This window comes from Hydractinia symbiolongicarpus, chromosome 1, assembly GCF_029227915.1.
Source record: "Hydractinia symbiolongicarpus strain clone_291-10 chromosome 1, HSymV2.1, whole genome shotgun sequence".
Lineage (NCBI taxonomy): Eukaryota > Metazoa > Cnidaria > Hydrozoa > Anthoathecata > Hydractiniidae > Hydractinia > Hydractinia symbiolongicarpus.
The window spans coordinates 25,005,646-25,031,619 of NC_079875.1; the positions used below are offsets into that span (position 1 = coordinate 25,005,646).

Sequence of the window (25,974 nt, forward strand, 5' to 3'; positions counted from 1 at the left end):
CATGTTTGCTTTTCTTTGTTGTACGAGTTTTTAAAAAGTTTTAAAACAACCACACTTTAACATCTATTTGATTTATTTACTTTAAAATTTTACATTTGTTGCACCAAATAACTAATTGCTATATTTACATCATGTTGGAAACTGTTTATTGTTATAAGCAGGTAAAAAACAGGACTTTTAATGTGATACACTGGTCTATTTGTAGAACGCAATTAATCAACTCGCGCATCACCAGCTTTATAATCCAATCCATTCTTTTGATATTCACCCAATGTACCACACCAATTGTAATTATTTTTTTATCCACTATTTTTGTACACCTATATATCACATTTATTTTTCTATTTGTATATTTTGCTAAATCACTTTTAAGAAGTTATTTTCTCGAGTATAATATAAAGTAAGATGTAAACTAGAATACAAAAACTCCACCCATGGTTTGTCTGTTTGTTTGTAACTGTGTTTACAACGCACGAAATCTTAAAGTAACAAACAACAGACGCGATATAAATTCAACGTCTAATCAATGTTAGTTCTGCCAAGTCAATGCAACTTACGTAATTTTAACGTCTTTCTAACGTTGCCCTCTAAATGAATACAACGGTCGTTTATTGACTTCGTTTTAACGTCGTTACCTCAGCGTCTTTCCAACCGATGTAACGTTGATGTAATGTCGCATAAAAAAAGTTCAACTTGTTTTTATTGTCCCCTCCCTTCGACTTAAATTTAAGTTCGCATCGTTGACGTCTTTTCGACGTCGTTACCACAATGTCTTTTCAACCGACGTGATATCAACGTTGATGCATCGTGGAAAAAAGAACGTTGTTTTTGGCAACCTAAAGACAACGTCATTTTAACCCCTCGCTATTTCAGTCGATTAACCGATGTTTATTCATTGTTAAGCCTGCAACGTTCATTTCACCGACGTATTATCAACGTTTACACCATATAGGATAAATTTTGGTGCTAAAGAGTACTCAATGCTATTGGTAAAGATTGAAATAAACTATTTTACTCTCAACGGACAGAGCTGAAGTTGTGTTGTGCTATCAACAACAACACCCATTTTTACGTTAATGGATTAACATGCAGTGTTAACCGTCTGGACTTTGCAAGCGGGAAATACGGATTTTTAGGCATTCTGATTGGCTTAGCGCTCTTGACGACGGGCCGATTTGCAGCGGTATTGCCCGTGGTCAAGACAAATAGTAGCTTAAAATGTAAACAAGCACGAAAAAAAGTTTTAAAAAGCATTGGAAATGATTATTTATCTAACTCCTACAATACATTTATCAATAAAAATATTTTCATAGGATAGAAACAACAACAATGTCAAGTTTAACAGTTGAAATAACCAGATCCAGCAACATTCCGTCTGGATGCTTCTTCAACATGGCTAGTTAACTAGCTACATTGTCCATAAAAAACGATGACCTAATATCCAGCTTTATCAAAAGTACTAAATACACGGTTAACAAATACAATAATATCGATTACATACTCCGTACTGTACCGAAATTATTGTCCTCAGTCATTGCACCGACTTTACAAGCTCGGCTGGCACTTAGACCTCGGGCGATATTTTGCGGTTATTATTGTATTACTGTTTATACTACCGTTTTGAACCAGATTATATATGATGCCAATGTAATGTTATTTCTTACATGTAATTACTCTATATATCGTCATTATAATTTTATTATTTCAAGATATTAACAATTTTGTTCACAACTTTACACACAGATGAAATCTACCTAAAAATATTGATTGGATTTCTTGATCCATTTCTTCGAACAGAGGGTTTTGTGTCGTCAGATTTTGAGGGGAAAAAGTATTTCAACTTGTTTTTTTTATGTGAAAAATTGTATTTTCTTTTAGAAAATATATCCTGTGAAACAATAATTTAATATAGATTTAATAACTTCGTTTTTTTTATATTTACACATTCGTTATGTGGCATGTATTACCCTGCCTAGCTATTAGCGGGAAACTTTTGCAGAGAAAGAATGGTGAAATTTATATCCACAAATCGAAAAGGGCAAACAATAGAACCCCTACGAACAGCCGAGAGTAAGTATATGTATTGGTGAAAATTTTGTTTCGGTCTCATTCGTACACGAAGCTCAAGAAGGAGATATTTGAAATATCTTCACATATTTGACATCCCAGGAATTGATCGGTCAACTATTGCGTTTTATATTTGAGAGACATATAAAAACATTCGTACATATTTCTAAAAGTTTCCTTTGTTGAAAGTCTGGTTTCTTAATAAAAATAAGTTTATTCCGGGAAAAACTGTTCTAAAAGAAAAGCGAGTTATAGCTATATTACACACTTTATTTTTATAAGAATCGTCCTAAATTTTTTTAGCTTATATTGAAATATTGCTCTTAACTCCCTTCCGTCGCATTCAATGTTAAAAAAGTGCCATTTGAGGTTTAGTGGTGTAAACAATTGGAAGATTATCACGTGAACCTCTAGCTATATATACATGTTGATCATGAGAGAAAAAGGGAAGTATACACTATTTGTAGAATATATATGTTCTTTATTTTGCTGACTTTGCTAAACTTTTTGGTTCTTGTTTTCTTGGTCTAAAATAGCCAGAGTCTACATATTCTGTGGGCGCTTGTTGCTAGAACAACCTATGTGATAAGACATCAAAGTAGAATTATCTCACTCACTGTGTAGTATACGCAGCTAGCTAGCCAAAAAAGCTGAATTTTTCTATCTATGCTAGCTTTGTAGCTAGTATATGCTAGCTATATGGCGTTGTTTGCTCTTTTTTATGCTTAAAGTAACTAGCTATCTATACCATATCTACACTCTAATATAGTTCCATCTAAATTTAGGTTAGCTAGCTTTATATGTGAGTGAGGCTAAGAATTGGTCTATTCCATGTAAAAAAATAGTGATATACAAGCTATAGCTACATACCTTCCTAAACACCGCGGTATTTAAAAAACATCTTGTCTCGCTTAATTAAACATTTATAAGGAGAATGACCAGATTAAACTACCGGGCAACCCAGTCAAAAAAATGTCCGACGAAGAATCAATCATTTTGATGTATTGGGGCGAAATCCTATACATCTTCCACCTAACTTATATTTGCCTTATTTAATGAGGAAATGGGCTACGCTTCGCTCCGCAGAAAGAGAAAACAATAGTTAAGAAAAACCAATTCCAGCTACTTTTAGATCGTTTAATCTATAAATTTAAGGAAGTAGTTAATTTTTTGTGTGTGGTCCTTTTTTATTGTCTGTGAAGATGCGCGCGATACGGAACTTTGTAAACATTCGCAACTCATCTATAAACGATAAAATATTTCGTTAGATACATTCAAAAATTTTCCTTCTAAAATTTTTTGTCACAATGTATTCTATATTTAGAAAGAATTAAGCTCAATAAAAGTTGATTTCACGTGTTGCAAAAGTTAACGATTGTTACCAACCTATAAATCCGCTTCGAATGTTATTTTTTGATTTCCACTTGTCAAAAGCAGCAAAAAGAGCGCTTAAACTTTTAAACGACAAAAATATGTAAACATGAACGTTCCACGTAGAAAATTATTGCTGTTTAAGAAAATAAATCTTCTCAAACTATTGTTGTTGCTGAATGAAGAAAAAGAAAACAAAACAAAGAAGTATGCAAAAAAGTTTTGAATAAAACATCTGTATCAAGAAGGAAAACTAAAAGAGGAATTCAATCTTTTCGTTCAAGATATGAAATTGTATGGCAGTCAACTTTTTACCTTGGGTTGCTCTTTTAATTACAAAAAGATAATAGAGCCGATAAGTGCGAATGAAAGGCTTTGTTCACAATGAGATATAGTTTTGATGACTCTCGCTGTTGTTTATATCACGTGGCCTTGGAGCGTTTTATTTGGATAGCGCTTTGGAAACGTCGAAGTAGAGTCAACTTTTAAAACCGCGCTGAGCGGTTCGCTTTTAGCGGGTTTAGGACTAAAAGAACAATAGCGCGTTCTGGAACGCGTAGTGGAAATTCGGCTATATGTACTAAAAGGAAAAGAAATGAACATGATTCATTATATGAAGCAATAATATTTACGAAATTAAGTAATTTATTCTACCTTTTGATAAGAAACTTAGGGATAAGAAGAAAGGTCTATTATCTAGCCTACTGATTAGCTATCTAAAAATTTGCCGTTTTACTGTTATGACAAAGTAAACTTTTTGTGTGGAAAAGGCCTGACAACTGTCCGACGCAATTAAAGAAGAAAATATACGAATGCGAAGAGAAATCGAAAATGATGACAACACAACTGCGAAAGCTCACAAAAAACAGGAAAGACCAAAAAGAAGAGAAAGTATACTTGGTGTCATGATTCCATCATCAAATTAATTGAATTTTCGAGCTCTTCTTTATCTTTCTTTACGTTCTTCTGCGTGTTTAAAAGTTTAATTATTATTATACAGGCTACTTTTTACTTATCTCCAGCATCAATTATTTTTTAGAATACACAGGTAAAATTTCGAAAGAAAAAATTAAAATGTTTTTAAAAAAAAATTTCACCGTGTATTCCTGCCCTAACATTTGTTGAGCATACCTTAATGCTTCGAATAAACGCCCGGGGCGTTTATTAAATTTTTCGACATTTTTGGGGGTCGTATATTCGAGGGGGAGCGTTTAAAAGAGGGGGGCGTTTATTAAATTTTTTACCCTTCGTCTCTTTTGCAGTTTTTAAGGATACCTATATAATATATATCTTCACAACAGAAAATAGAAGACATTCACATGTTTTAGAGAATAATTCATTCTCTAAAAGCGAAAAACTAAATTTCCAACCTTAATCCTAAGATTTAGGAAAAAAGTACTTTTACTATCGCCTCGAATAAACGCCCCTTATGAGAGGGGCGTCTATTCGAGGGGGGCGTGTTTAGGCTTGCGCGTTTGTGATCTCATTTGGTTGGTAAGATTTTATTTTATTCTTTTATTTGTTCGGTTACAGCAGTGTTTGTGAGAAAGTATCCGAGGTCACCGGAATTTTTAACTCCCCTAAATAATGATTTCCCAGTCATAATAAACTAGTTTATATTGCCCCCCCCCAAGTTGAGATAAACTAGTTAATAATAACTCCCCAGTCATAATAAACTAGTGAATTGTTACCCCCTAGAATCAACAACATCTCCTAGGAAATAATAACTCCCCCAGTTTATTTTGATTCCCTTATATTTTTTTGGGGATAAAACAGTAGAAAGTTGGTTCAGTTACTAAATTTAGATGATTAAAGTTTTCCCCGACTTTTTCAACTGGACCAAGATCTTTCCCCGAATTTTTTACCTTAACTAAAAAATTTTTGAGCAAACGTTTTTTGCATTTTTTGACGTAAATTTGTGCTTTGGACTGAAAATAAAAATAGAGGTTTTAGAGAATTGAAAGATCTAGTAGAATTTAACAGTTTTCAAAGTTAATCGGCGGGAAGTGACAAAATATGAAATACAGTAGATAAGATTTTTTTTCTCGAAATCCTAGCAAAGTTACAAATTAATAAAAATAAGAAAGAATAAAGACAAGGTACAGATAAGGTGTCTTTTATTTATAAATCCTAAAAAACGTCAAATATTAATAGAAATGGTAGAAAACGTAACAAAGGTTTTTTAGAATAAGACTAAGATCAAAATGAAAAAAAAATCTCTTGGTAATTTGTGATGCCTTTTATGAAAAAGTTGTTTAGTGTGTATTTTTTTCTTCGCCAAGTGTTTTGCATATCAATTTATGCGCGGTATCCATGATACGGTCATTCAAACAAGCACTTTTCAAATTAAGGATTGCTCTATCTTTAATTTTGAGAAAAAATTGATCATTTTTGATCCAAATCTTTCTTGGCTCTCCTCTTTAATATCTGACGACACAATTGGTTGATTATCTTTGATTAGGATAGGGCTAGTTATATTTTTCCAGTAGGTCTTCCAAACCTGAAACATAGAATTACATTTCGGCTCTAGTAAAAGCCAAGATGACTTCCATTTCTGACTGTTCACCATGTATTCAATTTTCTTTAATACCTCAAAATGCGCTCCAAATAATTTTGTAAACTTTCTGGTGCTTATTTTGACTTTTCCATTATATCTCTTTAATTCATTCCGTTCTTTGTCATTAAATAACAAATGTAATATTGGTAGCACTTGATCTTTCCTTCTTACAAGGATTTTTTGAAACAATGGCATGTCAAAGAAACATGATTGAACGATGTAAGGGATTTTGTGGAAGCTTGTACAAGGATCATCTTTATGATTTCATCAGGTAACTGATTCCATCTGTTTGGCAGGCTTTTCGTCATCGTGCAACAGGGGCAGTTTTTGTTCATCGTTTGATTGCTCGGGTGCATCATCGTGATGGGGCGGTAATGGCCCGGGTAACCAGTTTATTTTAACTCCCCTTTGCCTTTGAACTTCTCTTTGAAAAATTTTTTCTACTCTACGGGAGTTATTGTTCTCTAGTTTATTTTGACCCTGATCTTTCACATGGAGTTAGGATATTCTGCTGCACCGGATTTAAACAAAATGTTTTTATTCCCTGTTTAAGAAAAAAGAATATCAGGCTGAAATCTTTGGCTAAAAGCAATATGTATACTGTTTCCAACAATAGAGAAATAAAAAAAAATAAAAACGACGGTTATAATAAGTATTTTCAGGATTAAAGAATTAGATAATGTTGGAGTCATCTTGTTGTAACAGATAGTTAGAAGCGTAGTGTCAACATTTGGTAAAACTGTCCGAAAATAACTGTCGTGGTAATTCTAGATTCGCGTTAATTTTCTCCTACAATGTGTCAGGAAATTCAGGCTGAGAATAATGTTAACATGTTCCTAATTTTTTGCTTTATCAGAAGTTGTTACACGAAGCAGAAACAATATAAGGCTATACTAATTAGCTAAACATACCCCTTCTTTGTTTCTTGAAAATGACCTTCCGATCAAAGACCCTTGTTTGAGGCGCCATGTGTCCGAGAAAAGGTCACGTGATATTAGAAAAAGTAATCCATGATTCACGTGGCTAAAATTGTAGGCTGACTTGAACTAAACTAAAATTTCCCATTCGGGCATATTTAAAAAAACAAATGCATTCCATCGCCGTGTTATCTCGCTGAATCAGATTTTTACGGAAAAATACCCAGATGAATTACTGGGCAACCCAGTCAAAAAGGTTGACAAATGTGTCGAAAATTGAAAGTTTTGATATATAGTATGGAAATCCTATGACCTTCCACCGTCTCGTATTTGACTAATTAATGAAAAAATGGACTTCATTACGCTCCGTTTCTTCACTTCGTTTTGCTCCGCAATAAAACAAAAATGTCAGTAGAATATTAAAAAGTCTCCAAATAGTAATTATATATTGTTTTAAAAATATATGTTTGTACCTTTTCCATTTTAAATTTTTTGTTATTACTTTGGGAGTATTAATTCGTTTGTTTTTTTATTACAGCTTCGAGTGCAGTCCTTACCTTTCATTTTGCACTATCGGTAAAGCTCTCGTTTGAGCTACGAAATTCGTGCAAACACAGCAATCGCTCAACTAGGCAACTACCTAAGATATCAATCCTGTTCTCATGCTGAGCGCTAAGCAGAAAGGATAGATTCACACTTTCATAGATGTATCTTCATATCAATTCGCGTTACATTATGTTCGCAACGTTGATAAACAAAATTGTGAAAATTCATTGCTTCTAGACTCAGTTTTTCAAGTACACGTATGCCATTGAATAAAAGATTTCCAACTGAGCATTCGCCAACATTACCAAAGAAATGGCATGATGAACCATAACGTCGTATATAACATTAGGATTTTTCGTTAAATCTCTTTTAGCATCTGATAAAATCTTTTCAACTTTTGCCTCAAAATTTTCAATTTGTATTTCCTAATGACTCTAATAATTTGATTTCTAAGTGCTTAGGCGATGTTGGGCAATTTCCTTAAACGAAACTAACCATGTCGCTGGATGAACAGCCTGCTACAAAACACTGTCTAAGAGGCTTGTGCCGCCTTCCATCATTTTCTAAATGTACAAACAGTTTAAAATAAGCACGAAACTTTTTGTAATTTTTTGTATTGATTCAAGACAATTGTCATTTAAGGTCAACAACCTCGTCTCAGGTTCTATATATTTTACCCGTGAAATTGATAAAACAGGCATTTGAAACAGACGAGTGTCATATACTTGCGATTTTAGTATTGATACAAGACTAGTCGATTAGGCCCGTGGAAAAATCCACTTAGGCAGAAAAACAATTGAAAAGTTCTGTCATTTGAATTTTGATGACATCAGCAAATATTTCAGTATATTGAATATGCCTTTAACTAAAAAAAATAATCTGAGAATGCATAAAAAAAAAGTATATAAGTCATAATTTAACAACAAAGTTCTTAAAATCTAACACAAAATATCAAATGTCAAATCGCATAAAATCCTCCCAACAAAACTTCAGACAAAATATGAAAAACAACGGCGTGCAAAGTGTAAAATCTAGTTAGTAGAAAGTTACAACATTGACAGTCACAACCCAGACAGTTACGACAACAATAATAATAATGTCAGAAATAACACATATCTCAAATATGTATACATCTTATTATGTGATTATGTTGATAACCTTCAATATTTTAATCTGAAGTGTTAAAAAGAAAGGCTTGCAACAGTAAGCACAGATTTATGAAATAAGTTCTTTACGCATTTTAAACATTGTCTTTTCCCTAAATGCTTATACAACAATACAACCTGAACAATATCAAAAAGCCAAACTTAAACAAACACAAAACACCTAAAAACAAAAAGTTAAACTTTGAAAAATCATTTATTCGGTTGCATACCATCTTCTCCCGCAAAAATATGCACAAAATGTAAAAATTAACCAGTTAACAAAACAATTTTTTGTCTAATGATCCGTACTGACTTTACCAAACATTTTAACCTGAAATGTCGAAAAAGCAATGAGCAAGGAGTAAATTTCAATATTTTGAAAACATTGTATATATATATGGTCCTTCCTCACAAACGTTTACAATAAATGTAGAACACAAAGGTTTATGAGGAGCAAATCAAAATATGAACAAAAATCAGTTCAATTGGCATGTTCTATATTGTCTTCAGCCATAAAATCTTCCATAAAATTGATATGAAACCCATCAAATTCAACTCAGAAAAAGCAGTCATTTAAGTGCATACAAAAATACAACTTGTAGAATATCAAATTATTATTTTTAGTATATATAATTGCATATGGTCCTCCCTCACAACAGTTAAATTTTTGCACTAAATTTGCAACACAAAATACAAATTCTAAATAATTCCTATGGTTTTCCTCAAAAGTTTAATCAAAATATAAAAGATGAGAGGTGAACGACAAAATCAAAGTTTGCAGAATTTAATTATTTTGGTATATATATGTCTATTGATATATGCCCTTTATAACAATATTTCAATCCAAAATGTGAAAAAGAAAACAATTTGCAACAAAATCAGTTATTCTGATGATATTGCATACACTTTTTCTCCACAAAAGTGTAAAAAAAGAATGGTTGTAGGAAATACTTCTGATTCAACAAAAATCAGTATTTGCATCTTGTACTCATTAAATATTACCCAAAATTTCAAAAAACTGTGATTTGGAACGCATCAAATTTATAAATAGAGAGGGATCAGTCATTTCAGTATGTTGTACAGAGTCCTGCCCGGTAAGAAATTATACAAAATATAAAAAAAAACACAAGTTTTTCGGTGTTGTACTCCCTCAAAAAAGTTGAAACTTTTCTTAATTGAGACAAAATGCCATAAACAAAAACATTTTAGTCAGAACATCTAGAACAACAAAAATCACTACACTTAAGGTACCAGAATTTCTACATGTTTAATAAAAATCGTTTCGTCATATTGCATGTAACTGATGTATATAAGTTTAGTTACACAAAATGTGAAAAATACATTAATTGCATACACAAATTGTGAAAAATGCATTATTTGCTTAAAAACAGTCTTTAAACTCTCCTTAAATATTATGTAATACGTTTTTAAAAGTTGTTGTGGCTTGTTAATTTAAGCTTAAAATGTCAATTAAAATAAGTTACAGTCACATTCTTAGCAAAGACCACTAAGATTAGCTTACATGTAAAAAGCAACATAAAACTGAAGCTAACATAAGGCAGCTAATAGCTGGTCACTTAAATATAAACTGGAGACTTAGCTAGGTATAAAGAACATGGCTACATATTTATAAATTCCTAGCTACCTAGCTAGTTGTTGTTGGTGTGGTTGATGCTAGCTAACAAACATGTCTCGCATCAATAATATCATCAAAACTTCAAAAAACATAAACAAACCTTACAGAAACCTTTCTATACTTCATTTATATACCATGCTCCTTTTTAAATGCTTTTGTAAAGATTTGTTTTGAAGGCAAGGGAAGACAAATGCTTAAAAAGGACAGCCATCTTTTTTGCAAACACAATTTCCGTTACTTTGTGCTAGAACTTCATTTAACAAACCACACAAAACTCGCGGCTTTTCACGACAAAGAAGAAATATTTTTTTCGGCAACATCAAAGATTTTTTTCGGCAACATCAAAGGAAAATGACGATATCAACTTTGCCTGTCACAGACAGACGGACACACTTAGCGTATTATTATAGAGATAATTGTACTTTAGAGTCAACAACCTCGTCTCAGGCTCTATATATTATAGCCGTAAAATTGATGAACGAGGCATTTAAAATTGACGAGTGTCTCATATATTTGCGATTTTTCGTATTGATACAAGATAATTGTCATTTAGGGACGACAACCTTGTCTCAGGCTCTATATATTTTAGCCGTGAAATTGATAAACGAGGCATTAAAAAGAGACGAGTGTCATGTATTTGCGATTTTTCGTCTTGATACAAGACAATTGTCATTTAAGGTCAACAACCTCGTCTCAGGCTCTATATATTTTAGCCGTAAAATTGATGAACGAGGCATTAGAAATTGACGAGGGTCTCATATATTTGCGATTTTTTTTATTGATACAAGATAATTGTCATTTAAGGTCAACAACCTCGTCTCAGGCTCTATATATTTTAGCCGTAAAATTGATGAACGAGGCATTAAAAATTGACAAGTGTCTCATATATTTGCGACTTTTTTTTATTGATACAACATAATTGTCATTTAGGGACGACAAGCTTGTCTCAGGCACTATATATTTTAGCCGTGAAATTGATAAACGAGGCATTTAAAAGCGACGAGTGTCATGTATTTGCGATTTTTCTTATTGATACAGGATAATTGTCAGTTAGGGTTAACAACCTCGTTTCAGGTTCTACATAATTAGCCGTAAAATAGATGGGAGCATTTAAAAGAGAAGAGTGACTTGTATATTTGCGATTTTCCGTACTGATACAGGATAATTGTACTTTAGGGACGACAACCTCGTTTCAGGTTCTTATCCTGTAAAATTGATAAACAAGGCATTTAAAAGCGATGAATGTCTCACATATTTGCGTTTTTTTGTATTAATACTGGATAATTGTAATTTAGGGTCAACAATCTCGTCTCAAGTTGTATATTTTTCGGCCGTAGAATTGATAAACGAGGCATTTCATAGTGACGAGTGTCATGTATTTGCGATTTTTCGTATTGATACAGGATGATTGTATTTTAGGGTCAACAACCTCGTTTCAGGTTCTTATATTTTCCCTGTAAAATTGACGAACGAGGGATTTGAAAGAAACGAGTGTCTCATATATTTGCGATTTTTTGTATTAGTGCATGATAATTGTAATTTAGGGTCAACAATCTCGTCTCAAGTTGTATATTTTTCGGCCGTAGAATTGATAAACGAGGCATTTCATAGTGACGAGTGTCATGTATTTGCGATTTTTCGTATTGATACAGGATGATTGTATTTTAGGGTCAACAACCTCGTTTCAGGTTCTTATATTTTCCCTGTAAAATTGACGAACGAGGGATTTGAAAGAAACGAGTGTCTCATATATTTGCGATTTTTTGTATTAGTGCAGGATAATTGTAATTTAGGGTCTACAACTGCGTGTTAGGTTCTTATATCTTGGCCGTGGAATTGATAAACGAGGGATTTAAAAGAGACGAGTGTCATGTTTTTGCGATTTTTCGTATTGATACAAGATAATTGTCATTTATGGTCAACAATCTCGTCTCAGGTTGTATATATTTCGGCCGTGAAATTGATACACCAGGCATTTAAAACAGACGAGTGTTATGTACTTGAGATTTTTCGTATTGATACAAAATAACTGTCATTTAGGGACGACAACCTGGTTTCAGGTTCTATATATTTTAGTCGTAAAATTGATAAACGGGGCATTTAAAAGAGACGAGTGTAATATATTTGCGACTTTTCGTATTCATACAAGATAATTGTCATTTAGGGTCGACAGCCTCGTCTCGGGTTCTATCCATTTTTGTCGTAAAATTGATAAACGAGGCAATTAAAAGAGACGAGTGTAGTATATTTGCGATTTTTCGTATTTATACAAGATGATTGTCATTTAGGGACGGCAACCTCGTTTCAGGTTCTATATATTTTGGTGGTAAAATTGATAAACGGGGCATTTAAAAGAGATGAGTGTAATATATTTGCGATTTTTCGTATTTATACAAGATGATTGTCATTTAGGGTCGGCAACCTCGTTTCAGGTTCTATATATTTTAGCCCCAAAATTGATAAACCAGGCATTTAAAAGAGACGAGTGTTATATATCTGCGATTTTTTGTGTTGATATAAGATAAATGTCAATTAGGGACGACAACCTCGGTAAAGGTTTTATATATTTTAGTCGTAAAATTGATAAACAAGGCATTTAAAAGAGACGAGTGTAATACCGACTGATAGCCTTGTGGTAGAGCGTTCGCTTTCGGTGCGGGAGGTCTTGGGTTCAAACCCCGGCCGAGTCATGCCAGAGACTATAAAAGTGTGAATCTATCCTTTCTGCTTAGCGCTCAGCATGAGAATAGGATTGATATCTTAGGCGGTTGTCTAGTTGAGCGATTGCTGTGCTTCCACGACTTTCGTAGCTCAAATGGGAGCTTTAAATGCGCTAGGACCCCCTTCGCAGGACCCTCGTTGATAGCAGTACCAATGGGAACTGAAGAGGCTATCAATAACAATAATATATTTGCGATTTTTCAAATTTATACAAGATAATTGTCATTTAGGGCCGACAACCTGGTTTCAGGTATATGGAACAAACTTAAAATACTGAATTGTTCAAAGCTATTTTGAAGTATGTGTGATGTGTGTGCATCAGTGGAGGTGAAGTATAAAGAAAAAACAAGCTTACATGTGAACTTTTAAAGCAGGGTTAGGTTAATTGACAGATCATATATTAAGCATTATCTGATACTCAGCTTATTATCCAACCTAAAACTGACCAGTTGCCGATCCCGTGCTTATTACCAGTTTACGTATTTTCGGAAGAAATAAGTGTATTCTTTCCTCCAAGATGTATCCAACATATTGTTTTCCTCGGTATGTACTTTTGACCTCGGGCTTTGTATTTTACAGTGCAACATCAAAACAGGTCAGTATCCGTTACCACCGTTTTGTTTAGAACTGTAATATTTTAACTAAAAAATGCATCGCCGTCAAATATTGGAGTACAAACTGTAGCGTTTCTATGTATCCAATGTTAATTCTTTTTTTTTTTTTTAGCTCTGCCAGCCAATATCACAATGACAGGTATGCTTCTGCTCTCATAGATTTCGCCCCTAGTAATAAGAAGAAGAGGTGCTCATGTTTTGATTTGATTTTTAATAACTACAAATAAATGAAATCCGAATGATTTTATTGATTTGCGTCATCACGTAATTTTATTAACATCGCCACATATAACCGTTTTAAACTACTTATCATAGTATCAACCTTTAGCTAACTTTTTTCGTGACCACGTGACCAAGGAAAGACAATGAAAACATGTGTGTTAAAAGACAAAACATCTTGTCCAAAACAAACTAACACTGTTAGCCGACTGACTTGAATTGCCGGACATTAAGCAGTAAATTTAAGGTAGCAGGTTGGGGAAAATATATAGTGAAATTGAGTAGTCGCTTTACGCCGTTCTAAAATGATGCAATGCATCCATTTACATATTGTTGTTTGTGAAATGCAGTTGGGTATACCACAAACATGACGATAACGAAGATGATTTCAGTTCATGAATGCTATAATGGCCAACGTTTAATATAATAATGTCCTCTATTTTTAAATATTAAAATGAAATATATTTATCAATTATAATATTTCCCAAACTTTATAAATCGTCCTATTTCACCAAATTCGTCAAAATACTGGTGGATGAGTGCGAACATCCTGATAAGAAACAACCGCTGCACAATGGACATTTTGTAGTTAGTTAGAAGCTCCGTTTCCGACGTTCTGCAGTAAGTCGGCAACAAAGTTTCTTTTCGGATTCTGCACTACAATGTATGCTTTGTGTACCTCAACGGCGCAAATAATGGTGACCGGCTTCATGGTTTTCTTCTTCAAAAATACGCACAAAGGATGTAATCCATATAGAGCCGTGGACACTGACAAAGTTAAATATGGTTTATAAAATGTGTCACGCGCCTCGTTTAATAATTTTACGACTAAAATATATAGAACCTGAGATGAGGTTGTCGACCCTAAATGACAATTATCTTGTACGAACACCAAAAATCGCAAATACATGACACTCGTCACTTTGAAATGCGTCGTTTATCAATTTTACAACTAAAATATATTGAACCTGAGACGAGATTGTCGTACCCAAATGACAATTTTCTTGTATCAACATGAAAAATCGCAAATACATGAGACTTGTCACTTTTAAATGCCTCGTTTATCAATTTTACGGCTGAAATATGTAGAACCTGAGACGAGGTTGTCGCCTTAAGTGACAATTAGCCTGTATCAATACGAAAAATCGCAAATATATAACACTCATCACTTTGAAATGCCTTGTTTATCAATTTTACGGCTAAAATATATAGAAACTGAGAGGAGCTTGTCGTCCCTAAGGTACAATTATCTTGTATCAATACGAAAAATTGCAAATACCTGACACTCGTCACTGTGAAATGCCTCGTTTATCAATTTTACGACTAAAATATGTAGAATCTGATACGAGGTTGTCGTACCCAAATGACAATTTTCTTGTATCAACATGAAAAATCGCAAATACATGACACTTGTCACTTTTAAATGCCTCGTTTATCAATTTTACGGCTAAAATAGGTAGAACCTGAGAGGAGGTTGTCGTCCCTAAAGTACAATTATCCTGTATCAGTACGAAAAATCGCAAATATATGAGACACTCGTCTCTTTTAAATGCTTCGTATATTAAGTTTACGGCTAAAATATAAAAACTTGAAACGAGGTTGTTGACCCTAAAGTACAATTATCCTATATCAATAAAAAATATCGCAAATATCTGAGACACACGTCTCTTTGAAATGCCTCGTTTATCAATTTTACGGCTATAATATATACAACCTGAGACGAGGTTGTCGTCACTAAGGTACAATTAGCTTTCATCAAAACGAAAAATCGCAAATACATGACACTTGTCACTTTTAAATGCCTCGTTTATCAATTTTACGACTAAAAGATATAGAATCTGAGACGAGGTTGTCGTACCCAAATGACAATTTTCTTGTATCAATACGAAAAATCGCAAATACATGTCATTTTTAAATGCCTCGTTTAGCAATTTTACGACTAAAATATATAGAACCTGAGACGAGGTTGTCGACCCTAAATGACAATTATCTTGTATCAACACAAAGAATCGCAAATATATGAGACATTTGTCTCTTTTAAATGCCTTGTTTATCAATTTTAAGGCAAAAATATATGGAACCTGAGACGAGGTTGTTGACCCTAAATACAATTATCTTGTATCAATACGAAAAGTCGCAAATACATGACACTCGTCACTTTGAAATGCCTTGTTTTCAATTTTAAGGATAAAATATATAGAACTTTTAACAAAATTGTCGACCCTAAATGACAATTAGCGTGTATCAAAACGAAAAATCGCAAATTCATGACAATTGTCACTTTGAAATGCCTTGTTTATCAATTTTACGGCTAAATTATATAGAAACTGAGACGAGCTTGTCGTCCCAAAAGTACAATTATCTTGTATCAATACGAAAAATTGCAAATACATAACACTCGTCACTTTGAAGTGCCTCGTTTATCAATTTTACGACTAAAATATATAGAATCTGAGACAAGGTTGTCGTACCCAAATGACAATTTTCTTGTATCAACATGAAAAATCGCAAATACATGAGACTTGTCACTTTTAAATGCCTCGTTTGTCAATTATACTGCTAAAATATGTAGAACCTGAGACGAGGTTATCGACCCTAAGTGACAATTATCCTGTATCAGTACGAAAAATCGCAAATATATAACACTCATCACTTTGAAATGCCTTGTTTATCAACTTTACGGCTAAATTATATAGAAACTGAGACGAGCTTGTCGTCCCCAAGGTACAATTATCTTGTATCAATACAAAAAATTGCAAATACATGACACTCGTCACTTTGAAGTGCCTCGTTTATCAATTTTACGACTAAAATATATAAAATCTGAGACGAGGTTGTCGTACCCAAATGACAATTTTCTTGTATCAACATGAAAAATCGCAAATACATGAGACTTGTCACTTTTAAATGCCTCGTTTGTCAATTTTACGGCTAAAATATGTAGAACCTGGGACGAGCTTGTCGTCCCAAAGGTACAATTATCTTGTATCAATACGAAAAATTGCAAATACATGACACTCGTCACTTTGAAGTGCCTCGTTTATCAATTTTAAGACTAAAATATATAGAACCTTTAACGAGCTTGTCGTCCCTAAATGATAATTATCTTGTATCACTACGAAAAATCGCATATACATGAGACATTTGTCTCTTTTGAGTGCCTTGTTTATCAATTTTGCGACAAAAATATATAGAATCTGAGACGAGGTTGTCGTACCCAAATGACAATTTTCTTGTATCAATAAGAAAAATCGCAAATACATGTCACTTTTAAATGTCTCGTTTAGCAATTTTACGACTAAAATATATAGAACCTGAGACGAGGTTGTCGACCCTAAATGACAATTATCTTGTATCAACACAAAGAATCGCAAATATATGACACATTTGTCTCTTTTAAATGCCTCGTTTAACAACTTTACGACTAAAATATGTAGAACCTGAGACGAGGTTGTTGACCCTAAATACAATTATCTTGTATCAATACGAAAATTCGCAAATACATGACACTCGTCACTTTGAAATGCCTTGTTTTTCAATTTTAAGGCTAAAATATATGGCACCTGAGACGAGGTTGTTGACCCTAAATACAATTATCTTGTATCAATACGAAAAGTCGCAAATACATGACACTCGTCACTTTGAAATGCCTTGTTTTTCAATTTTAAGGCTAAAATATATAGCACCTGAGACGAGGTTGTTGACCCTAAAGTACAATTATCTTGTATCAATACGAAAAGTCGCAAATACATGTCACTTTGAAATGCCTCGTTTATCAATTTTACGAGTAAATTATATAGAACCTCAGACGAGGTTGTCGACCCTAAATGACAATTATCTTGTATCAACACGAAGAATCGCAAATATATGAGACATTTGTCTCTTTCAAATGCCTCGTTTATTAATTTTGCGACTAAAATATATAAAACCTGATATGAGATTGTCGACCCTAAATGACAATTATCTTGTACGAACACCAAAAATCGCAAATACATGACACTCGTCACTTTGAAATGCCTCGTTTATCAATTTTACAACTAAAATATATGGAACCTGAGACAAGATTGTCGTCCCTAAATGACAATTATCTTGTATCAACACGAAAAATCGCAAATATATGAGACATTTGTCTCTTTTGAGTGCCTTGTTTATCAATTTTAAGGCTAAAATATATAAACCTGAGACGAGGTTGTTGACCCTAAATGACAATTATCTTGTATCATTACGACTAATCGCAAATATATGACACTCGTCACTTTGAAATGCCTTGTTTTCAATTTTAAGGATAAAATATATAGAACTTTTAACAAAATTGTCGACCCTAAATGACAATTAGCGTGTATCAAAACGAAAAATCGCAAATTCATGACACTTGTCACTTTGAAATGCCTTGTTTATCAATTTTACGGCTAAATTATATAGAAACTGAGACGAGCTTGTCGTCCCAAAGGTACAATTATCTTGTATCAATACGAAAAATTGCAAATACATAACACTCGTCACTTTGAAGTGCCTCGTTTATCAATTTTACGACTAAAATATATAGAATCTGAGACAAGGTTGTCGTACCCAAATGACAATTTTCTTGTATCAACATGAAAAATCGCAAATACATGAGACTTGTCACTTTTAAATGCCTCGTTTGTCAATTATACTGCTAAAATATGTAGAACCTGAGACGAGGTTGTCGACCCTAAGTGACAATTATCCTGTATCAGTACGAAAAATCGCAAATATATAACACTCATCACTTTGAAATGCCTTGTTTATCAATTTTACGGCTAAATTATATAGAAACTGAGACGAGCTTGTCGTCCCCAAGGTACAATTATCTTGTATCAATACAAAAAATTGCAAATACATGACACTCGTCACTTTGAAGTGCCTCGTTTATCAATTTTACGACTAAAATATATAAAATCTGAGACGAGGTTGTCGTACCCAAATGACAATTTTCTTGTATCAACATGAAAAATCGCAAATACATGAGACTTGTCACTTTTAAATGCCTCGTTTGTCAATTTTACGGCTAAAATATGTTAAACCTGGGACGAGCTTGTCGTCCCAAAGGTACAATTATCTTGTATCAATACGAAAAATTGCAAATACATGACACTCGTCACTTTGAAGTGCCTCGTTTATCAATTTTAAGACTAAAATATATAGAACCTTTAACGAGCTTGTCGTCCCTAAATGATAATTATCTTGTATCACTACGAAAAATCGCATATACATGAGACATTTGTCTCTTTTGAGTGCCTTGTTTATCAATTTTAAGGCTAAAATATATAGAACCTGAGACGAGGTTGTTGACCCTAAATGACAATTATCTTGTATCAATACGAAAAGTCGCTAATACATGACACTCGTCATTTTGAAATGCCTAGTTTATCAATTTTGCGACAAAAATATATAGAATCTGAGACGAGGTTGTCGTACCCAAATGACAATTTTCTTGTATCAATAAGAAAAATCGCAAATACATGTCACTTTTAAATGTCTCGTTTAGCAATTTTACGACTAAAATATATAGAACCTGAGACGAGGTTGTCGACCCTAAATGACAATTATCTTGTATCAACACAAAGAATCGCAAATATATGACACATTTGTCTCTTTTAAATGCCTCGTTTAACAACTTTACGACTAAAATATGTAGAACCTGAGACGAGGTTGTTGACCCTAAATACAATTATCTTGTATCAATACGAAAATTCGCAAATACATGACACTCGTCACTTTGAAATGCCTTGTTTTTCAATTTTAAGGCTAAAATATATGGCACCTGAGACGAGGTTGTTGACCCTAAATACAATTATCTTGTATCAATACGAAAAGTCGCAAATACATGACACTCGTCACTTTGAAATGCCTTGTTTTTCAATTTTAAGGCTAAAATATATAGCACCTGAGACGAGGTTGTTGACCCTAAAGTACAATTATCTTGTATCAATACGAAAAGTCGCAAATACATGTCACTTTGAAATGCCTCGTTTATCAATTTTACGAGTAAATTATATAGAACCTCAGACGAGGTTGTCGACCCTAAATGACAATTATCTTGTATCAACACGAAGAATCGCAAATATATGAGACATTTGTCTCTTTCAAATGCCTCGTTTATTAATTTTGCGACTAAAATATATAAAACCTGATATGAGATTGTCGACCCTAAATGACAATTATCTTGTACGAACACCAAAAATCGCAAATACATGACACTCGTCACTTTGAAATGCCTCGTTTATCAATTTTACAACTAAAATATATGGAACCTGAGACAAGATTGTCGTCCCTAAATGACAATTATCTTGTATCAACACGAAAAATCGCAAATATATGAGACATTTGTCTCTTTTGAGTGCCTTGTTTATCAATTTTAAGGCTAAAATATATAAACCTGAGACGAGGTTGTTGACCCTAAATGACAATTATCTTGTATCATTACGACTAATCGCAAATATATGACACTCGTCACTTTGAAATGCCTTGTTTTCAATTTTAAGGATAAAATATATAGAACTTTTAACAAAATTGTCGACCCTAAATGACAATTAGCGTGTATCAAAACGAAAAATCGCAAATTCATGACACTTGTCACTTTGAAATGCCTTGTTTATCAATTTTACGGCTAAATTATATAGAAACTGAGACGAGCTTGTCGTCCCAAAGGTACAATTATCTTGTATCAATACGAAAAATTGCAAATACATAACACTCGTCACTTTGAAGTGCCTCGTTTATCAATTTTACGACTAAAATATATAGAATCTGAGACAAGGTTGTCGTACCCAAATGACAATTTTCTTGTATCAACATGAAAAATCGCAAATATATGAAACATTTGTCTCTTTTGAGTGCCTTGTTTATCAATTTTAAGGCTAAAATATATAGAACCTGAGACGAGGTTGTTGACCCTAAATGAAAATTATCTTGTATCATTACGACTAATCGCAAATATATGACACTCGTCACTTTGAAATGCCTCGTTTATCAATTTCACAACTAAATTATATGGAATCTGAGACAAGAATGTCGTCACTAAATGACAATTATCTTGTATCAACACGAAGAATCGCAAATATATGAGACATTTGTCTCTTTTGAGTGCCTTGTTTATCAATTTTAAGGCTAAAATATATAGAACCTGAGACGAGGTTGTTGACCCTAAATGACAATTATCTTGTATCAGTACGACTAATCGCAAATATATGACACTCGTCACTTTGAAATGCCTCGTTTATCAATTTTACAACTAAATTATATGGAACCTGAGACAAGATTGTCGTCCCTAAATGCAGCAAATGTGCCGAAAAAAAATCAATTCCGGCGAAAAAAATTGTCTACGAGAAGGCGAAAATGAAAGTTCAAAATGTTGAACTTTTTCCGCCCGCCAAAAGAGACATTTGTTTTTTAACCAATCAGAATTCACCTCTGAGGAGAAGAAACTTCAAAATGGCGTCTGGATCTCTACCAAATGCTGTGACACGTTTCTACGAACAGCAGAAGCAGCAACAACAACAACAGCAAGATCGTCAACAACTGAGACGAGAAGAGGAGAATGCTTTTATTCCCAGAGCAGCTACAGCTAGCAGCTTACAACAAACTTGGTTGCTGCAGCAACAACAACAACAACTTCAGCAACAACAACTTCAGCAACAACAACAGCAACTTGATGAACAACAAGAAGATGGCAACAATAATGCAGCTTTTCAGGAAGAAAGCTTCTACAACAGCGTCGAAACCGACCACTTGATAGAAAGCAACTTGAGATATGTTGAGCAATTACGCAGAGAGGCCCAAAATGTTGTCGATGGTGAAACTCTGCTGCAACAACAACGACACCAATCTCAACAACAAACTGCTGTAGCACCAAATAATCTTTCTACAAGAGTAAGAGCATCAGTGGTAGATCCTGAAGTATTAATCGAACTAGTACGGCAATATCCATGTTTATGGAATACAAAGCTGAACGTGTACCGTGACCAAATTAAAAAGAAAAAAGCCTGGGAGATAATTTCGGCATCGTTAAATGGAGCTTTTACAGGTAATCCCATACTTTTGAACTTTTCTATCCACCTGGCTTCACTGTGACAGTTTGTTTTCATACATCAAGTAATTAGTGTGTTTGTATACATATATTTCCCTGGCCATCTTGAATACAGTATACATAATATGTGTTTTTTTGAATGAATAAAGTTGTTTTTGTGATTTACTTTATATACAACAAATGTTGCATATCTATTTTTATTTACTTCACTTCAGTTGATGTTTTGAAGAACAAGTGGAAACTTATTCGAGACAGTTATAGCCGTTGTATGCATAAACGAGAAGAACAAACGAGATCCGGTGCAGCTGTATCAAAGCTCGCAAAATGTAGAAATTTTGAGGCTCTTAGTTTTCTCAGAAGTGCAGTGTCATCAAACGAAAGTGATAGTAATGTGGATGATTCTTTAGCCAGCCCAGAGATGTCACTTCCAATCTCACAGCATTCAAATAGACAGTCAATTGATGATTCTTTAACTCGTCCAGAGGTGTCGAAAAGAAGGTCAATTGAATCGGATGATGATGAAACTTCTTCGATAACATCCAGAACATCATCACGAACTGAACCGTATTACAAGCCAACATCCACTGCAACAAAACGAAAGAAAAAATTGGCCTCAGATGTCGATGTGATGTTGATCAATTCTTTGAAAGATGTCAGTGCTGTGTGCAGCAACATCAGTAAACCTGTCGAGCCAACACCAACCAATGTCAGAGAAGAAAAAAATGATGCTGATCATTTGTTTTGCATGAGTTTGATTCCTGTTTTGAAAAGTCTCCCAGCTGTGAAAAACAGGCAAGCAAGATTGAAAATTCAAGAGGTTCTTTTCAAAATAGAGTTTGGGGAAGACCTACAGATGTAGATTTTGAACTAAAATGAGTCAATGTTTGGAAGTACCACCATTTCGGTTTAAATTTAAAAAAAAGTAACTTAAAATCCATGCATGAAATTGTGGCACTCCCAAATTTTTACAAACCTTAGTTTTAACTTCAGGGGAACTATCCCTTTGCATTCTTTGCACATAAAAAGCTGTCTGCGACTGTTCTAAAACATGATTAGTTGTATATATGAATAAAGGTGGTCAACTATGAAGTTGTACTTCTGGAAATTAATGAGTATGTGCCAATGTGTAATTTCTTTTTTTGATTTTGAGCAAGCTCAATCTTCCATATTTCGTGACCTGCAGAAAAGTAGGTCAGTTTGACTTTGTAGTCAAGAAATTTTGAAAGTCCTGAGTACCAATAGGTTCAATTCAAGTAGGTAGTGTATATTCAACGGACTTTCAAAACAAAATTCGGTTCGCCATCTGAAATCGAACATTACAACGCTCTTTTTGCACTGGGCTACTCAGGTACAAGGACCATACACACACAGACATACGCAAAAAAACAGCTTTTAAATGAATTTTTTTTTCTTCATATTTTGCAACTCACACAAATGTTATATATTATATACCAGTATATATTAATTTACTATAGCTGTATATTGTATTCATGTTCAATATTTTTCATCGAAAGGATTTGTTGTGTTATTTACCATTTCTTCTTGCCAACCTACAGCACCATCAATTGAATTGAAGTGTACTTTGAAATCTTCACGCACTGTTTTTGCATCCCTGGTGAAGTTGTGGGACCCCTGTGATACTAAATGTGTCAGGGCCCCACCATTAGTTATGTCTGATCGCCACTGACCAGGCCTTGTAAATCTCATAGTTTCCTGATCAACTAGCTCAGGTGGACAATACGTATGAGTAGCTGATTGTGATTTCATGAGAAAATTGTGAAGCGCATTTGCAGCTTTTGTGATGAACTTTACGTTGTCAGCGTTCGCAATTATCGGTCTTCGAAAAATTCGAAAACGACTTGCTAAAATTCCGAATGAATTTTCTATCACTCTCCTTGCACGTGACAACGATAGTTGAAAATTGTTTCTGATGAGTCGAGGACATTTCTGTGTGGGAATGGTCGCATCATGAATGTTTTCAGTGCGAATGCTTCATCAGCAACAAAGGTGAACGGGAACATTTTATTAGAGTGGTAGCCTGGTATCGCTCTTGGCGTTGGTATGTTAAGTAAATTATTATCAATTGCGTGTCCTAAGTTGCTGCTAGTGTAAACTCCGCTATCACTCTGTCTACCATATTCTCCTACATCAACCAGTGTGAATTCATAGTTCGCATTACACACAGCGAGCAACACGATGCTATATGTTTTTTTATAATTGTAAAACATGAACCCGCTTCTCGGAGGAGCTTGTATAACGACGTGTTTCCCATCAATTGCACCAATGCAGTTCGGAAAGTTCCACGTATCTCTAAAATCATTAGCTATTTTTAACCATTTTTCCTTTGAGTTCGGAACATCAAGATAACCTTTTTCTGACAAGACATTCCATAAAACCTGACAGGTTTCTCTGATAATTCTCCCAACAGTCGCTGGACTTATCCGAAATCGAGTGGCAAGTGAAATTTGAGCATCTCCCGTGGCTAAATAACGTAATGTTAAACACAGTCGCTCGGCTGGAGAGGTTGTTTCTCTTCTAAATGACGATTTTTTAATGAAAGGTCCAACCCAAGAAATCAAAGTTTCTAAAATATGGGGATGCATTCGGAAGGTTTGAAAAAAGTAAAAATGATCAAACATCATCATATCCTTCACCAAAATGTTGAATTCTCCTCTTCTCGCACGGTCCTTGAATAGCTGCCTAACCCACATACTTTTTTTGTATTTTCCAATTCTTCCTCGAAATCTTCTTCTTAAAATGATCAAAATCAAGATTTTTTTTTGCAACAACACAAGCTTGTTTATAGCAGCCATATTTGTTCATATTCATTGCCGTGCTCAAAATTTCCCGCTCAATGGAAATTGAAACTGAGAATCGCGCGGGCGGAAATTTCCTGCCCGCTCGGGAATTTCCGCCGAGTGGAAAACGGCCTTTATAATCGACCTCCTTTCACTTGAGTAGCTGTCGTAGCAAGACATACGCAAGATATACATACGCATCATGAATCAAAACGATCCTGTGAATTTGTTTCAGTTGCACGACAATAAGAACGGTAAGTTGAAAAAATAAAATTGTTTTTACTAACTGATGAGAATACCTAAACCAAGGTATGGCCGCCCACTATCACGAGAAGTTATTGATTAGTCCGTGCTAGGACGGGGCCAAAAACTCCAATGACGGTAGAAATCAACTGATGATCTCATTATTCAGTTAGTTTTTTAAAAGAACGAAACACAAATTGCCAATATCAACACTTATATTCGTAGATAACCAGAGCAAACTACAACAACATGTTCGCTCGAACAAACTGAAACTAAACCAATTTGATTGTTCAATGTACGATGGGGAAAGCGAGAGGGAATAATACACTGATTTTCACAGATTCATGATTCTTTTATCGTATATTGTAAAAACATGTACATCACTTTAATAAAATCTCTTCTTCTTCATTACACGTCGAGTAAATTTTTCGGTTGCAAACAAGTTTCCGTTCAATAATCCATTCATATATTGATTACACGCATGCCAATAAGGCAGAATTAAAGAACTAAATTTAGCAGAAACAAATTTTAAACAAATAGATGAACACTGGTATTGTTAGGTCCAAGTTACATGTCGAGCACTGGCCAGGTCTTCTGATGGTGTAAATTCGACGTCCGCCTTAGTTACTTAAAGACATACATCAGGGAAATACATCAGGGTTTAAACTACAAACACGTACAAGAATACCTGACACAACTTATATAAAAAAATAAAACGTATATACGTTATACAAAAGTGTTACCGTAACAATATAACTTTAGAAAAAGACAGAGTATATGCCACTATTTCTAGAAGAAACATTGACATTCCACCACTGCTCGATTTATTATTATTAAAAAGACTACATTTTTAGAGAATCGTGCATAAATAAGCCTAATAATAAGTTCTCCGTCTCTTGTGATAGCAAATAGTAATTTTCCACCATTGTTAGATTTAGTGTGTACACTTTGGTGATTTTGACATTTGGGCGAATGATATTGTTCCACACAACTGTGCAGCTTTGTCCCGATGTATATTTTCTTTCCTCCATTTTATTGAACCACAACCCATCGATTTTTCGACTTCCAATGGCCAATACTTTTAACAACC

At 34.0% G+C, this 25,974-nt stretch overlaps 2 protein-coding genes across 2 annotated transcripts; one reads left to right on the plus strand and one right to left on the minus strand.

Moving 5' to 3' along the window:
• The first annotated feature begins 21,248 nt into the window (after positions 1-21,248).
• On the plus strand, positions 21,249-23,095 carry LOC130615750 (uncharacterized). The gene is made up of 3 exons (XM_057436371.1): positions 21,249-21,380; positions 21,450-21,840; positions 22,059-23,095. The coding sequence occupies exons 1-3, from the start codon at positions 21,249-21,251 to the stop codon at positions 22,700-22,702; spliced, it is 1,167 nt and encodes a 388-aa protein (XP_057292354.1). The 3' UTR covers positions 22,703-23,095.
• A 634-nt stretch (positions 23,096-23,729) lies between these two features.
• Positions 23,730-24,656, minus strand: LOC130615916 (uncharacterized). The gene has a single exon (XM_057436372.1). It carries the CDS (start codon positions 24,654-24,656, stop codon positions 23,730-23,732), a length of 927 nt encoding a protein of 308 aa, XP_057292355.1.
• Between the last annotated feature and the right edge of the window lie 1,318 nt (positions 24,657-25,974).